General features: G+C 43.5%; 1 protein-coding gene across 1 annotated transcript in view; it reads right to left on the reverse strand.

The window, feature by feature from the left end:
- The window catches only part of foxred1 (FAD-dependent oxidoreductase domain containing 1), a 20,050-nt gene extending 5,452 nt beyond the window's left edge, over positions 1-14,598 (reverse strand). The window contains exons 1-10 of the mRNA XM_035782769.2: positions 14,305-14,598; positions 8,731-8,951; positions 8,153-8,263; positions 7,188-7,306; positions 6,978-7,072; positions 1,777-1,878; positions 1,578-1,654; positions 914-1,074; positions 551-680; positions 171-272 (exon numbers count right to left, since the gene is read on the reverse strand). Of these exons, the coding sequence (XP_035638662.1) occupies positions 171-272; positions 551-680; positions 914-1,074; positions 1,578-1,654; positions 1,777-1,878; positions 6,978-7,072; positions 7,188-7,306; positions 8,153-8,263; positions 8,731-8,951; positions 14,305-14,446 (1,260 nt within the window). The 5' untranslated portion in view covers positions 14,447-14,598. The remainder of the gene's footprint in view (positions 1-170; positions 273-550; positions 681-913; positions 1,075-1,577; positions 1,655-1,776; positions 1,879-6,977; positions 7,073-7,187; positions 7,307-8,152; positions 8,264-8,730; positions 8,952-14,304) is intronic.
- Between the last annotated feature and the right edge of the window lie 1,012 nt (positions 14,599-15,610).

The following is a 15,610-nucleotide window of genomic DNA, read 5'->3' on the forward strand; positions in this document are numbered from 1 at the left end:
GACTTTCCCAATGAAGAGGGAAAGTTCATTAGAGCATATTGTCCCACCCCGTTTATAACATTTGGTGCCTACTGAACACAACCTAGTTTTCAGAGGCGAGGAAGGTTGCAACCATTATGACCCATATTACTATGTAATAATTCTATGGTTGCAATGTCACATCAATTTACCTTGAGGCACTCAAAGGCAGGTACCCGGTGGGCCAAATGAGGCCAGATGTTCTGGAAGAACTGGTGGTCCACCTCCAGGTTATTGGTCTCTGGCTCCTCTTCCTGATGGGGTTGCAAATAATGAAGACCACTTCCCAGACTCTTGGGGCGAGTTCAGAGCAAAGACGGGAGAAAGGAGAAATCCCTCAACCAAAAACTAAATTGGTTGAGTTCTGACTCAAAACATTTTCTCCCATTTGAGCTTACTGAATGCTGTTTATTTAACCATTATTCGAGGTTATCCTAATTTAAAATCTAGATAATTTTTGGAAAAGCGACCTCGTCAAGTGACTCAGGGTTCCAAAATTAAGTTAGAGGAATAGGGCAATCCTCTTCCTCACCTCTTCTGGTGACATCCCAGCAATGTAGTTTCCTCCCAGCCCCTCTCGTCTGAAGTACACTCCAGAGTAGTCTACGAGGAAGGGAGTGTCCAGCCCTGGCCCGTTTGGACAGTGGACCACATAGATGAACCTAGACGAAGACCCACAACAATTACACTGATATATTAGACAGTACCGCAAACACATAATACACAGAGACCTAATACAGTTAGCATTTCTCCCCGGTGTAGCCTGTGAATATTATATCAGTGTTATGACCGATACCAATAAGGGCTGAAAGAAAGCTAGCTGTCAGCAACATGGTGTAAATGATTTGTTCTGACAAATGCAGTACATCGGGGGGTGGTCCTCTATCCAACGCACCTTTTCCTGGGCTCCACGGGTAGTGGGATTCCAGCGATGGTGTCTTTCGGGCCGAGCCCGATGCCCATCATCTCTGCCACCTTACCGGAGAGGGCCCCTGCAGCGTTCACCACGATGGCACACTCCACAGGCTGGTACTCCAGACTGTTGGGCATCTGGACCTACTCAAGACACCAGGGACAGACAATTAGGAAGGGACCATAACGGTAGAGAGGTCCTAGCTACTGTGAGCTGGGTTGCGTTCAGTAGGGACATTTTGAAATGGGGCGGAATTACTTGAACACGTCCAAATTACTGTAAAATACAGATTGTTGTCCCCTATGATGAAATTGGGGAGGGGACTGTGGATCAGTCTCTGTTTGTCCATTTGTCACAAACTTGGGTGAATGATGTGTCTTGCCAGAGAGACACGGCATCATTCGTGGGGGATGATGTTTACTGTTGCAGAATGTTTTGCCAGAATGTTTTCCCTTTCAACCCTGTGTTGATTAACTGAAGTGAGGATCTGGGTGTTAATCTTAAGATGTTGATTCAGAAATGAGTTTCTGATCTGCACACAATTCGTTTTCCCTCAAAACACAGGAGATCAAGGGAAACACAGCAACTGAATTAGAGTTAATGTTTAGTGAAACATGTCCTTGCACAAATCAGGAGTCATACTTACATTAGCATATTTGATTATCCTAAAATCCACCTGGTCTCCTTCTGCAGTAGTCATTGTGTTTGTGGTGTAACTAAAACCTGAAACGCAGCATCGCCAAAATCATCAATATACAGCTTGGATAGATTACAGAGCCAAGCTAAACCAGTGTGTACATGGCTTGTCTGTTCCACAATGCTGTGATATTGGCACAAGCACAAACCTGTGACTTCTCCAAAGCACTGGTAGACCCCCATGGAGATGGCCTTCCGTCTGAAAGCGTTCAACAGCATCCAGGGGTCGAACCAGCCCTCGTTCTCCAGCCCTGGGTGTAAAAAGGGCAAAGGGATGAGGTGACGTTGTCAAAGTAGAGGTCATTTGGGAGAAGAGACAGTTTATGCTTAACTCAGAAAGGAAGTAATTTAATTGGTTCTAGCCAGTAAAATTATGGGGCGTGTCTGTGCAAGGTTGCAATTTATTGATGGATTGCTTTTTTCCACAAGCAGTGTGTGAGGACACGAACAGGATTATCTTGTTTATTATCTTGTTTATCGGCCGGCCACAGCCTCGAACTCAGGCCCTGTGTGTAGCTAACTGACCCTCTCTGCCCATTCATCGCCATTTACCCGTTGTCTTCGCGCTCTCAAGCAACACCTGTGATTGCTTTATGCCTCTCTCTAATGTCAATATGCCTTTTATACTGTTGTTTAGGGTAGCTATCATGGTTTTATTTTACTGCAGAGCCCCTAGCCCCCCTGTCATAATATCCAGGTCTATGTCCAAAGTTTGAGCTTCTACTTTTAAAAGTCCATCACTGTTGCTGTTTGTTATAGATCCCCCTCAGCTCCCAGCTGTGCCCTGGACACCATATGTGAATTGATTACCCCCCCATCTATCTTCAGAGTTCGTACTGTTCGGTGACCTAAACTGGGATATGCTTAACACCCCAGCCGTCCTACAATCTAAGCTACATGCCCCCCATCTCACACAAATGATCAAGGAACCTACCAGGTACAACCTGAAATCCGTAACCATGGGCACCCTCATAGATATCATCCTGACCAACTTGCCCTCTAAATACACCTCTGCTGTTTTCAACCAGGATCTCAGTGATCACCACCTCATTGCCTGCGTCCGTTATAGGTCCGCGGTCAAACGACCACCCCTCATCACTGTCAAACGCTCCCAAAAACACTTCTGCGAGCAGGCCTTTCTAATCGACTTGGCCCGGGTATCCTGAAAGGATATTGACCTCATCCCATCAGTAGAGGATGCCTGGATGTCCTTTAAGTGTTTTCCTCTCCATCTTAAATAAGCATGCCCCTTTCAAAAAAATGTAGAACTAAGAACAGATATAGCCCCTGTTCACTCCAGGCTTGACTGCCCTTGACCAGCACAAAAACATCCTGTGGCGTACTGCACTAGCATTGAATAGTCCCCGCGATATGCAACTTTTCAGGGAAGTCAGGAACCAATATACACAGTCAGTTAGGAAAGCATTTCTCTACGGCTGGCCATGCTTTCCACTTGACTACCCCAACCAACAGCTCTGCACCCCCCGCAGCAACTGGCCCATGTCCCCCCGCTTCTCCGTCCCCCAAATCCAGACAGCTGATATTCTGATAGAGCTGCAAAATCTGGATCCCTACAAATCAACTGGACTAGACAATCTGGACCCTCTCTTCTGAAAATTATACGCCGCCATTGTTGCAACCCCTATTACTAGTCTATTCAACCTCTCTTTCGTATTGTCTGAGATTCCTAAAGATTGGAAAGCGCTCTTCAAAAAGGGGGGGGGGGGCACTCTAGACCCAAACTGTTACAGACCTATATCCATCCTGCCCTGCCTTTCTAAAGTCTTCGAAAGCCAAGTGAACAAACAGATCACCGACCATTTCGAATCCCACCGTACCTTCTCTGCTATACAATTTGGTTTCGGAGCTGGTCACGGGTGCACATCAGCCACACTCAAGGTCCTAAACGATATAACCGCCACCGATAAAAGACAGTACTGTGCAGCAGTCATCATCGACCTGGCCAAGGCTTTCGACTCTGTGTCAATCACCGCATTCTTATCGGCAGATTCAACAGCATTGGTTTCTCAAATGACTGCTTCGCCTGGTTCACCAACTACTGCTCAGATAGAGTTCAGTGTGTCAAATCGGAGGGCCTGTTGTTCGGACCTCTGGCAGTCTCTGGGGGTGCCACAGGGTTCAATTCTCGGGCCGACTCTTTTCTCTGTATATATCAACGATGTTGCTCTTGCTGCGGGTGCTTCTTTGATCCACCTCTACGCAGACAACACCATTCTGTATACTTCTGGCCCCTCTTTGGACACTGTTAACTAACCTCCAGACGAGCTTCAATGCCATACAACATTCCTTCTGTGGCTTCCAACTGCTCTTAAATGCTAGTAAAACAAAATGCATGCTCTTTAACCGATCGCTGCCCGCACCCGCCAGCCCAGCACCACTACTCTGGACGGTTCTGACTTAGAATATGTGGACAACTGTAAATAGCTAGGTGTCTGGCTAGACTGTAAACTCTCCTTCCAGACTCACATTAAGCATCTCCAATCCAAAATGTAATCTAGAATCTGCTTTCTATTTTGCAACAAAGCATCCTTCACTCATGCTGCCAAACATACCCTCGTAAAACTGACTATCCTACCGATCCTTGATTTCTGCGATGTCATTTACAAAATAGCCTCCAACACTCTACTCAGCAAATTGGATGCCGTCTATCACAGTGCCATCCGTTTTGTCACCAAAGCACCATATACTACCCACCCCTGCGACCTGTATGCACTGGTTGGCTGGTCCTCGCTACATATTCGTCACCAAACCCACTGGCTCCAGGTCACCTATAAGTCTTTGCTAGGTAAAGCTCCGCCTTACCTCAGCTCACTGGTCACCATAGAAACACCCACCCGTAGCAAACGCTCCAGCAGGTATATTTCACTGGTCTTCCCAAAGCCAACACTCCCTTTGGCCACCTTTCCTTCCAGTTCTCTGCTGCCAATGACTGGAACGAGTAGCAAAAATTGCTGAAGTTGGAGACTTATATCTCCCTCACTAACTTTAAGCATAAGCTGTCAGAGCAGCTTGCTGATCGCTGCAGCTGTACACAGCCCATCTGTAAATAGCCCATCCAACCAACTACCTGCCTCATCCCATATTTGTTTTTCCTGCTCTTTTGCACACCAGTATTTCTACTTGCCCATCCTCATCTGCACATCTATCACTCCAGTGTTAATTGAGAAATTGTAATTACTTTGCCACTATGGCCTATTTATTGCCTTATCTCCTTCATTTGCACACACTGTATACAGATTTCTATTGTGTTATTGACTGTGTTTGTTTATCCCATGTGTAACTGTTGTTTTTGTTGCACTGCTTTGCTTTATCTTGGCCAGGTCGCAGTTGTAAATGAGAACTTGTTCTCAACTGGCATACCAAGTTAAATAAAAATTATATTGTTCCACTGATAAGATCAACATTACTGGAAAAGTTATGCAATACATACTCCCTAGTGTTCCAGTAGCTTACCCCATTACACTCGTGGGAATTGGCCTATATGGATAGGGATAAATTGAAATGTTTCTTGCATTAGAAATATGGAAGGCATATGCATAACCATATTATCAATTTAAAGGGAACAGTTAGACTAAAATTAGACTAAAAGTCAGGACAACATTTGACAAGACGGAATCCAAACATGACACTTGATTTGATGTGCATTTTACATTTACTGTACTTTTCCTAGCAAACTATAAGGTGCTTTTTGTTAGTCTCCTAGCTGTGCCATTGTGGTTGTTTTGTTTGGAACACAGTTATGCATTCCCGCCTGTGATCCACAGCAAATGTCCTTCACAATACAACTGGCTAACTATGTTCAGGACAACCCAGGGTATAACGTCATGTCATCTTGTAACTGAACATCAAACATAGTGATTGTAAACGTTGACACTATATTACATGAGTTTTATGATATGGAAATGTGTAATTTGGACTCGGGTAGTTGTCTTGCTTTTATGACATCAAAGCTGTATTTAACAATCCTCAACGTCTCATCTTTCAAAATACATAGAGTCCTCGTAATTTACAACATTTCATCACTCAGACAAAAATGTCATGGGGGCAACTTCTTTTTGCTAGCAGTGCTTAAGTTCAGAATGACTCAGTCAAAACCCATACAGAGCTGTGAAGCAGAGACCCTGAGCTCTGCCCACTGCATTCCAAGTTACGCACTTATCAGTGTCCAAATCTGACATTTACAACACATATACAGGTATGAGTGTAAAAGGTTCATCAGTGAATTATTTGACAGATATGTGTCTGGACTGATGCACTGAAAGCATGCTTCACTGGGTAACAGTACTGAATTTAGAGATACATTGATGAAGACATTGACGAAGAGAGGGCGTACAACACTGGCTATACACTCAGGGGCCCCGAGTCACATGGCCGTGGTTTGCTATATAAAGCAGACAGAGGCATTCAGTTACTGTTTGTTTTAACATTAGAATGGGCAACACGAGTGACCTAAGCAACTTTGAGCGTGGTGTGATCGTTGTGCCATGCGCACCGGTTCCAGTATCTCAAACAGCCGGTCCTCCTGGGCTTCTCATGCACGACAGTGTCCAGGGTTTACCAAGAATGGCACGACAAACAATTAACATCCAGTCAGCGGCAGTCCTGTGGGGGCGAAAACAGCTTGTTGATGAGAGGTCGAAGGAGAAGGAGAATGGCAAGAATCGTTCAAGCTAACAGGGAAATAACAGCTATGTACAACAGTGGTGTGCAGAAAGGCATCTCGCGAACGCACAACTTGTCAGTCCTTGTCACAGATGGGCCACAGCAGCAGACAACCAACACCCGGGATAAACTCCTATCAGCTAAAAACAAGAAGAAGCGGCTCCACCACCATTGTCAATTGAGGAGTGGAAAAACATTGCCTGGTCTGACGAATCCCGGTTCCTGTTGCGTCATGCTGATGGCAGAGTCCCTACCTGTCTGCTGTCAACGGTACAGGCTGGTGGAGGTGGTATAATGGTGTGGGGAATGTTTTCCTGGCACACGTTAGGTTACTTGATAACTGAGCAAAGTTTGAACGTTTCCGACACCTTCTAGAATCCATGCCCCAGAGAATTCTGGCTGTTCTGGGGGCAAAGGGGGATCTGACATAATACTAGTTGGGTGTAACTATTAAGCTGGTCACTGTGTGTATATTACAACTGTTCAGAAATGTTGAATATATTGCTTATTGGATCTGTCATTGTACCAAGACTGCATATGCTCCATTTGCTTTAAAGAAGACAATGTTCATTGTCTTATTGTTGCATGGACCCAGATTATGCCACCTTAATCATTTCAGGTAATACTATCTCGTCCGTCACTCAGAATAACGAAGATCTGTACTCACCATATGAAGCCAGCACTACTCCATCAGTGTTGATCCATGGACATTTCTCCTTTAGTTGTGTAGGTGACAGAAGAGAGACTTTTGCTCCAGCATACCTGATTTGGAATTAAAATTAATAGCATTTGTCAAACGGCATCAGGTTCCATTTAAATATTTGCATGATGGGATATTTGTGTGTATGGTGCATAAGTGTAGGGTACAAGTGTTTACCTTTGGGTGCTGTAGTTTTCTTCCATGATATGAGCCACTTTTTCACTGGCCAGAAAAAGATATCCGGAGTGGTTAAACTGCAGGTCCACGGGGTCGTCATTCAGCACACTCAAGTGTTCCTGAGAAGGCACAACAAACTGTCAATCACTTTACACTGAAACAATAAATAAAACACTTCAACAGGTCTAAGGAATGCCATAAACAAATGTATAGTTGTCACCATCATGCCAAGCTGTAAATACAGAAGTACCACAATATCGCCCTAAAAAAATGTTTAACTATCCCTAACCTTATGCTTAAAAACACAAACCTTAAATGAAGAACAAAAAACACATTTTTGTGTATTCAGGAAGCAACTAATAGGGATCCAATAATATATACAAATTGTACATGTTGACTGCAGCTTGGCCATATATTGACAGGGAAATGGTCAACTGTATTATGAGTAAATAACCTGACACTAGCTGGTGGTCACAGTGACCCAATGGCTGATACTAGCTGGTGGTCACAGTGACCCAATGGCTGATACTAGCTGGTGGTCACAGTGACCCAATGGCTGATACTAGCTGGTGGTCACAGTGACCCAATGGCTGATACTAGCTGGTGGTCACAGTGACCCAATGGCTGATACTAGCTGGTGGTCACAGTGACCCAATGGCTGATACTAGCTGGTGGTCACAGTGACCCAATGGCTGATACTAGCTGGTGGTCACAGTGACCCAATGGCTGATACTAGCTGGTGGTCACAGTGACCCAATGGCTGATACTAGCTGGTGGTCACAGTGACCCAATGGCTGATACTAGCTGGTGGTCACAGTGACCCAATGGCTGATACTAGCTGGTGGTCACAGTGACCCAATGGCTGATACTAGCTGGTGGTCACAGTGACCCAATGGCTGATACTAGCTGGTGGTCACAGTGACCCAATGGCTGATACTAGCTGGTGGTCAGTGTCAGTGACCTACATTGATGTTCCTCATGAAGTCAGCCGAGGCCATGGACAGGTGGATGTTCTCTGGCAAGGAGAACTGCTGTCGAATCCCCCCAGCAGACAGCACCGTGGAGGCCTGGGAGTACTGGAGACAGGGTGATAAGAGATACAGATTAACACCTAGATTCAGTCTGTGCACTACTGTGTTAGTGTAGCAGTCCTTTAATGATTTGACGAGCATCTGATCTAAGATGACTTAAGAGTCCAGTCTCTTCGTTTATACTTGGTCATCAAGGAAAGGTGATATGGAAAGGAAAGTTTCAGAGACCATTAGGACAGCCCCAAGCCTGAGTGTGCATCCCAATAATGTCATTTTCTACTGAAATGTGCACTTGTTTACTACTTCCCACAAATCTAAAAGCATTGGATTGATAGAGGCATGGGTACAGGGAGTTTCCACCATATTCTTATGCCAGTCATTTCCTTTAAAACCAGTGAAAGGAAGTGAACAAGTGCACACAGAGACAGGAGAGATTAATGGAACATTGCTTGAGCTTCAAATGTATTCAGTGGACGTGAGTGAGGTCACGTGACACAGCCTAGGCCACTTACAGTGGGGTCCCTCTCAACCACCAGCACCCGCACCCCGTCCCGAATCATCTCTTTCTGCTTCAGCCAATAGGCAATAGACCAGCCCACCACGCCACCTCCTACGATCACGATGTCCGCCCTCTCAGGGGGGAGTGAGGAGTTCTTCTCAAACGGAGTCCAGTCACTGCCAGGCATGGCATCTGCCGCTTTCTCCCTGAACGCTTTGAACTGGTTCTCGAGATCTGTGTTGAGAAATATATTGTTATTTCTATTAGGACGTAAGGCACTCTACATTTGTCATTCTAGTTATCTGGTTGTAACTACGAAAGTGACTTAATTCTCATATCTGGCCACAGAGGTACTTTATGGTAATACATGACATTCACACCAACTACAAGAAGAATTTCAACATGTTACAGACAGTTTTTTTTAACTTTCAGATATACACTGCTCAAAAAAATAAAGGGAACACTAAAATAACACATCCTCGATCTGAATAAATGAAATACTCTTATTAAATACTTTTTTCTTTACATAGTTGAATGTGCTGACAACAAAATCACAAAAATTATCAATGGAAATTAAATGTATCAACCCATGGAGGTCTGGATTTGGAGTCACACTCAAAATTAAAGTGGAAATCCACACTACTGGCTGTTCCAACTTTGATGTAATGTCCTTAAAACAAGTCAAAATGAGGCTCAGTAGTGTGTGTGGCCTCCACGTCTCATGATGTACTGGCCTGTCTCCTGGTAGCGCCTCCATGCTCTGGACACTACGCCGACAGACACAGCAAACCTTCTTGCCACAGCTCGCATTGATGTGCCATCCTGGATGATCTGCACTACCTGAGCCACTTGTGTGGGTTGTAGACTCCGTCTCGTGCTACCACTAGAGTGAAAGCACCGCCAGCATTCAAAAGTAACCAAAACATCAGCCAGGAAGCATAGGAACTGAGAAATGGTCTGTGGTCACCACCTGCAGAACCACTCCTTTATTGGGGGTGTCTTGCTAATTGCCTAGAATTTCCACCTGTTGTCTATTCTATTTGCACAACAGCATGTGAAATGTATTGTCAACCAGTGTTGCTTCCTAAGTGGACAGTTTGATTTCACAGAAGTGTGATTGACTTGGAGTTACATTGTGTTGTTTAAGTGTTCCCTTTATTTTTTGGAGCAGTGTAATTTCAAATTCAGGGTTTACCATACAAAAATTATGTAAGTGTCACTTAACACAATGTCAACAAAAAGTATATTATAGCAAACTGCACAAAATTTCAACAATCAAAATGCATGTGGTAGTTCAACTTCTATAGAGGAACATGAAATGTCATAAACTACTTTGCTACAGTGGGGAGAACAAGTATTTGATAATCTGCAAAATCGGCAGTGTTTCCTACTTACAAAGCATGTAGAGGTCTGTACTTTTTAATCATAGAAAATTCATCCAGAAAATCATTGTATGATTTTTAAGAAATTAATTAGCATTTTATTGCATGACATAAGTATTTGATATATCAGAAAAGCAGAACTTAATATTTGGTACAGAAACCTTTGTTTGCAATTACAGAGATCATACGTTTTCTGTAGTTCTTGACCAGGTTTGCACACACTGCAGCAGGGATTTTGACCCACTCCTCCATACAGACCTTCTCCAGATCCTTCAGGTTTCGGTGCTGTCGCTGGGCAATACGGACTTTCAGCTCCCTCCAAAGATTTTCTATTGGGTTCAGGTCTGGAGACTGGCTTGGCCACTCCAGGACCTTGAGATACTTTTTACGGAGCCACTCCTTAGTTGCCCTGGCTGTGTGTTTCGTGTCGTTGTCATGCTGGAAGACCCAGCCACAACCCATCTTCAATGCTCTTACTGAGGAGGTTGTTGGTAAAGATCTCGCAATACTTGGCCCCATCCATCCTCCCCTCAATACGGTGCAGTCGTCCTTTCCCCTTTGCAGAAAAGAATCCCCAAAGAATGATGTTTCCACCTCCATGCTTCACAGTTGGGATGGTGTTCTTGGGGTTGTACTCATCCTCCTTCTTCCTCCAAACACGGCGAGTGGAGTTTAGACCAAAAAGCTATATTTTTGTCTCATCAGACCACATGACCATCTCCCATTCCTCCATCATCCAGAAGGTTATTGGCAAACTTCAGACGGGCCTAGACATGCGCTGGCTTGAGCAGGGGGACCTTGCGTGTGCTGCAGGATTTTAATCCATGACGGCGTAGTGTGTTACTAATGGTTTTCTTTGAGACTGTGGTCCCAGCTCTCTTCAGGTCACTGACCAGGTCCTGCCGTGTAGTTCTGGGCTGATCCCTCACCTTCCTCATGATCATTGATGCCCCAGACCGAGGGTGATTGACCGTCATCTTGAACTTCTTCCATTTTCTAATAATTGTGCCAACAGTTGTTGCCTTATCACCAAGCTGCTTGCCTTACAGTCCTGTAGTCCATCCCAGCCTTGTGCAGGTCTACAATTTTATCCCTGATGTCCTTACACAGCTCTCTGGTCATGGCCATTGTGGAGAGGTTGGAGTCTGTTTGATTGAGTGTGTGGACAGGTGTCTTTTATACAGGTAACGAGTTCAAACAGGTGCAGTTAATACAGGTAATGAGTGGAGAACAGGCGGGCTTCTTAAAGTAAAACTAACAGGTCTGTGAGAGCCGGAATTCTTACTGGTTGGTAGGTGATCAAATACCTAGGTCATGCAATAAAATGCAAATTAATTACTTAAAAATCATACAATGTGATTTTCCGGATTTTTGTTTTAGATTCCATCTCTCACAGTTGAAGTGTACCCATGATAAAAATGACAGACCTCTACATGCTTTGTAAGTAGGAAAACCTGCAAAATTGGCAGTGTATAAAATACTTGTTCTCCCCACTGTAAGTTAGCTAACTAGGTAGGACCCGTGGCAAACCGTCATTGAGTCCCACCTGTTTTGATCCCCATATATATTTAATTATTTTGGGGGGCTTTCCTGTTTTAATCCGTGTCACATATCAGCTACTCAGGCCCATAAGCTAGGATATGCATATAATTGGTAGATTTGGATAGAAAACACTAAAACTGTTAAAATAATGTCTGTGAGTATAACAGAACTGAAATGGCAGGCGAAACCCTGAGGTCAAGCCACCCCCCCCAAAAAAATATTCATACTACCGCTGTTCAATGGCTGGCACTTTTATAATAGGGCGAAATCATGCCCGATTGCAGTTCCTAGGGCTTCCACTAGATGTCAACAGTCTTTAGAAAGAGTTTCAGGCTTGTATTTGGAAAAATGAGCCAGAAATTGTAGTTTTAGGTGGCTCCCATTTTGGCTGTAGTATTTCCAAGCACGTGAATGAGAGCGCGTTCCTTGTTATTTTTCTCAGGTAAAGACAATAATGATTCTTGTCTTAAATTGTATAGTTTATTTGCGTATTAGGGTACCTAAGGTTTGATTATAAACGTTGATTGACTTGTTTGGATAAGTTTTGATTCATTTTGTATGCATTTTGAAGGAGGGAAACCAAGTGGATTTTTGACTGAAGCGCGACTGAGTTTTTATGAAGGTCTTGATCGAACAAAAGGACCATTTGTAATGTAACTGGGACCAAGATAGTAGCTACTACAACAATTGGATACCACAAAATTGGGGAGAAAAAAGGGGTAAAATAAAATAAAAAAATGATTCATGCATTTGTGTGCTGGGAGAGAATCGCATGGTTTGCTTTTGCCGTAAAGCCTTTTTGAAATCTGACACTGTGGTTTCATAAAAGTTTAATATTTATAGTAATTTAATTTGAATTTGGCGCTCTGCAATTTCACCGGAAGTTGTTGAAATGGGACGCTGAAATGGGACTGATCCACAAGACGTTAATAAAGTTGCATACACACATGGTCTCTTTTTGTTTTCTTGAGTAAAGCAGCTCCAAAATGCAGGTGTTTCACCATAGCTCCAAAATGGAGGTGTTTCACCGTAGCTCAGTGTTTTCTGTGGTGGTGGGGCAGGCCAGCAGAAAATAGGATCATTGCGCCGTGATTGGCTCAGTGTTCCGTCACTCATGGGGACTGTACGTCATTGCCAAGTTTAAGTCCTTAGTAAGGGTAGATATCCAAAATGTCAGCCCTTTGGGTCCAGAGTTATATTACAAGTGCCCTTCCAAGAAGGCTCAAGGTCATTGGCCTCAGATAAAATGACACCAAATCACATTATATGTACAGTAGCTTTGATTGAACTGATGTCAACAACTTACTTTCAAAGTCTTAGCTAGCAGTCATCATGAATCAAGTCAACAATCTACTGGCAAATCCTTTTTAATCCTTGTCATATGAAGAGAAATAATTAAGAGAAATTATAGATATAATGTATCGGTGCTCATCAGCCATAAAGATTACACAACAAGTTGGAAATTGCAAATTCAACAATGTTAGCCTGCTATTCAATGGAGTGGCTTTTTCCCCCCTCTGAGTTCCCACCATAAATCCAGAGAATGTCAGACTGATGACAAAATTTGACCACAATGGACCGCCACGCCACCTTCACGAGGTGAGTCCAAAAATGTCTATGCAAGGGAGATATGTATACTGTAGCTAAGAAAGTAATACTAAGTGCATGTTGTGTAGTAAGCTGTTAGTAGCCCACGTGCCTCACTAATAAATGTAGTCTATTTTTACCAACGCACTACTGTAAACATCTTTCGTGGCAGGTGTGTGCTTGTTTGCCAACTTTTTTTGTACAGCTTTGACAGTGCTACTGATAGTAGTGCTGGCACATGCAAATTCATCATACACAACATTCTATAATGGAATAGTGTTATTTGACATGTCAAATTAAACAAGTTTATTTAAAGCAAAGTGTTACATGACATATCTTTTTTTGACACACAAAGACCCAAACTGTGTTCAATGTGCCTTTGGGTCTATTTTCACCTACTGTTCAATCAAATGTATTTATAAAGCCCTTCTTACATCAGCTGATGTCACAAAATACAGTACAGAAACCCAGCCTAAAACCCCAAACAGCAAGCAATGCATGTGTTCTAACTTGGTGGTGCACATGTAGCCTATAACCTGTTTTAAAGAAATGCATTGTCTGTGAACTTTCATTGTCTGTTTATATGCCCCCTTTATTTATCCTGTGGTTCTGACTAAGAACGGCCCATGTTCTGAATTCTATCGCTGAACAAAGGTATGACTACGTCAGTAGTCGCCCGTTCATTATGTCTTAATCGAAATGACGGACTGCCTCTTATCGCCTCGCCCCCCTTACGCAATCGTTTGTACATCTCGATTGTCAGTAGAAACCACATTTGTTTACGCAAGTCAGCTATGATTTTTTTTAGTCTGAATTAACTGTTTCGCTGAGAGCCAGGTGTAGCGGTGGTAAGATGTTGGAACTGCTGTTGGGACAGCTTTATATAGGCCCAACAGTTTGTGGGCACCGTCTGTCGCCGTTATAGTACAATTAATGTATTGTTTAATGTTGTGTTGTGGCTTTTCCGGAATGCATCCAACCATTTTTTTTGTAGCCCCACCAAAAATGCCATGCTAAAATCGCTACCACTGGGTAGGACACAAACGCAACAGTGAAAACAAAGTTGATTATCTCACCTTTGAAGAAATCATTTTGCACGGGTCTACTAGTGCTGATGTTTCGGGTGCAGAGTCGCGTGTGTTTATGGATAAATCGCGAGGAAACATGTATTCCATGAGCGGCACGCGCTGTCATGTGCAGTCCCTTCCACATTGACATTGCTGGAGCTTGATTTCTTCTCTCCAGCAGCACTACTAGCACACTGTAAAATGCTAATGTAAGCTAACCAGCTGGCTTTTGAGCACAGATTCAAAATGGTGTGTTGGCTAACCCTGAAATTAATATTCACTGTCTGGTGTAACACTTCGATTCGACACAACGTGTCGACGTAACAATACCACGTAATGACGTATAACGCTTCGGACGTGACACAACCATATAATGCCGCGGTCATGTTCGAGTCGGATTTAGAAAACCTGAAAATGTCTTACTTGCGAACTGGTTGTCATTATACCCGTGCGGCGTTCAATTATTCAGAAAGTTGGAAATGCCTGAGTTTCAACTAGCAAGTGAAAGCGGGTATATGACCACCGACCTTCATTAAAAAAAAAACTAGTGTCAGAGTTCGTAAATTCGTTCTGGAAATCTACTTCGGTTGCGTTCGTAAATTCACTCTTGCTTTCTACTACGATTTCAGACCGCTCGTCTGTGTGCCAGAGCGCAGAATAAGGAATTTACGATCGCGCAATATCAGTTGAATATGACATGTTACAGTCACCAACGATCTAGATAACATGAAAACAGCCTAATCAGCTCTGCTTGGGCGAGTAAAATGGTCAGAGTGAGGAGTTCTCTAATTTTTGTCGGGATGTAGCTTGATTGCTTTGTGAGGTCAGAACGTTCCGAGAGCGAAACGCTATGAGCGCACTCCAGCGTGAATTTACAAACACACCCCTTGGTATGTCTCCTTAGCAACACGCGGAAAGATCGCTCGGGGCGTAGAGCCACAAGGTAGAGGAATGTAAATCTCGAATTTGCAGCACACTAGTATGTATGGTTGAGAGAACCTAGTTAGTAGTGCTTGGGAAACCGAGGCTTTCTGAAGGCTTCGGTCGCTTTCACGAAATTGTGGCAAAAAACGTTTCATTACTAGTACACTGAGCGTATTAATGAACGGCTCAGTACTAAAAAAAAGTGTGAAACGGTGTTGTTCTGCACAACCAGGAATTCAATCCATTTTAGAATAAGGCTGTAAAGTAACAAAATGTGGAAAAATTCAAGCGGTGTGAATACTTTCCGAAAGCGCTGTATATGGGTAGGGACAAAGTGAGTAAGCAACAGCATATGTAATGAATCAAAGTGCAGAAAGGTTTAATGCAGATA

Source organism: Oncorhynchus keta, chromosome 12 (genome assembly GCF_023373465.1).
Source record: "Oncorhynchus keta strain PuntledgeMale-10-30-2019 chromosome 12, Oket_V2, whole genome shotgun sequence".
Classification (NCBI taxonomy): Eukaryota; Metazoa; Chordata; class Actinopteri; order Salmoniformes; family Salmonidae; genus Oncorhynchus; species Oncorhynchus keta.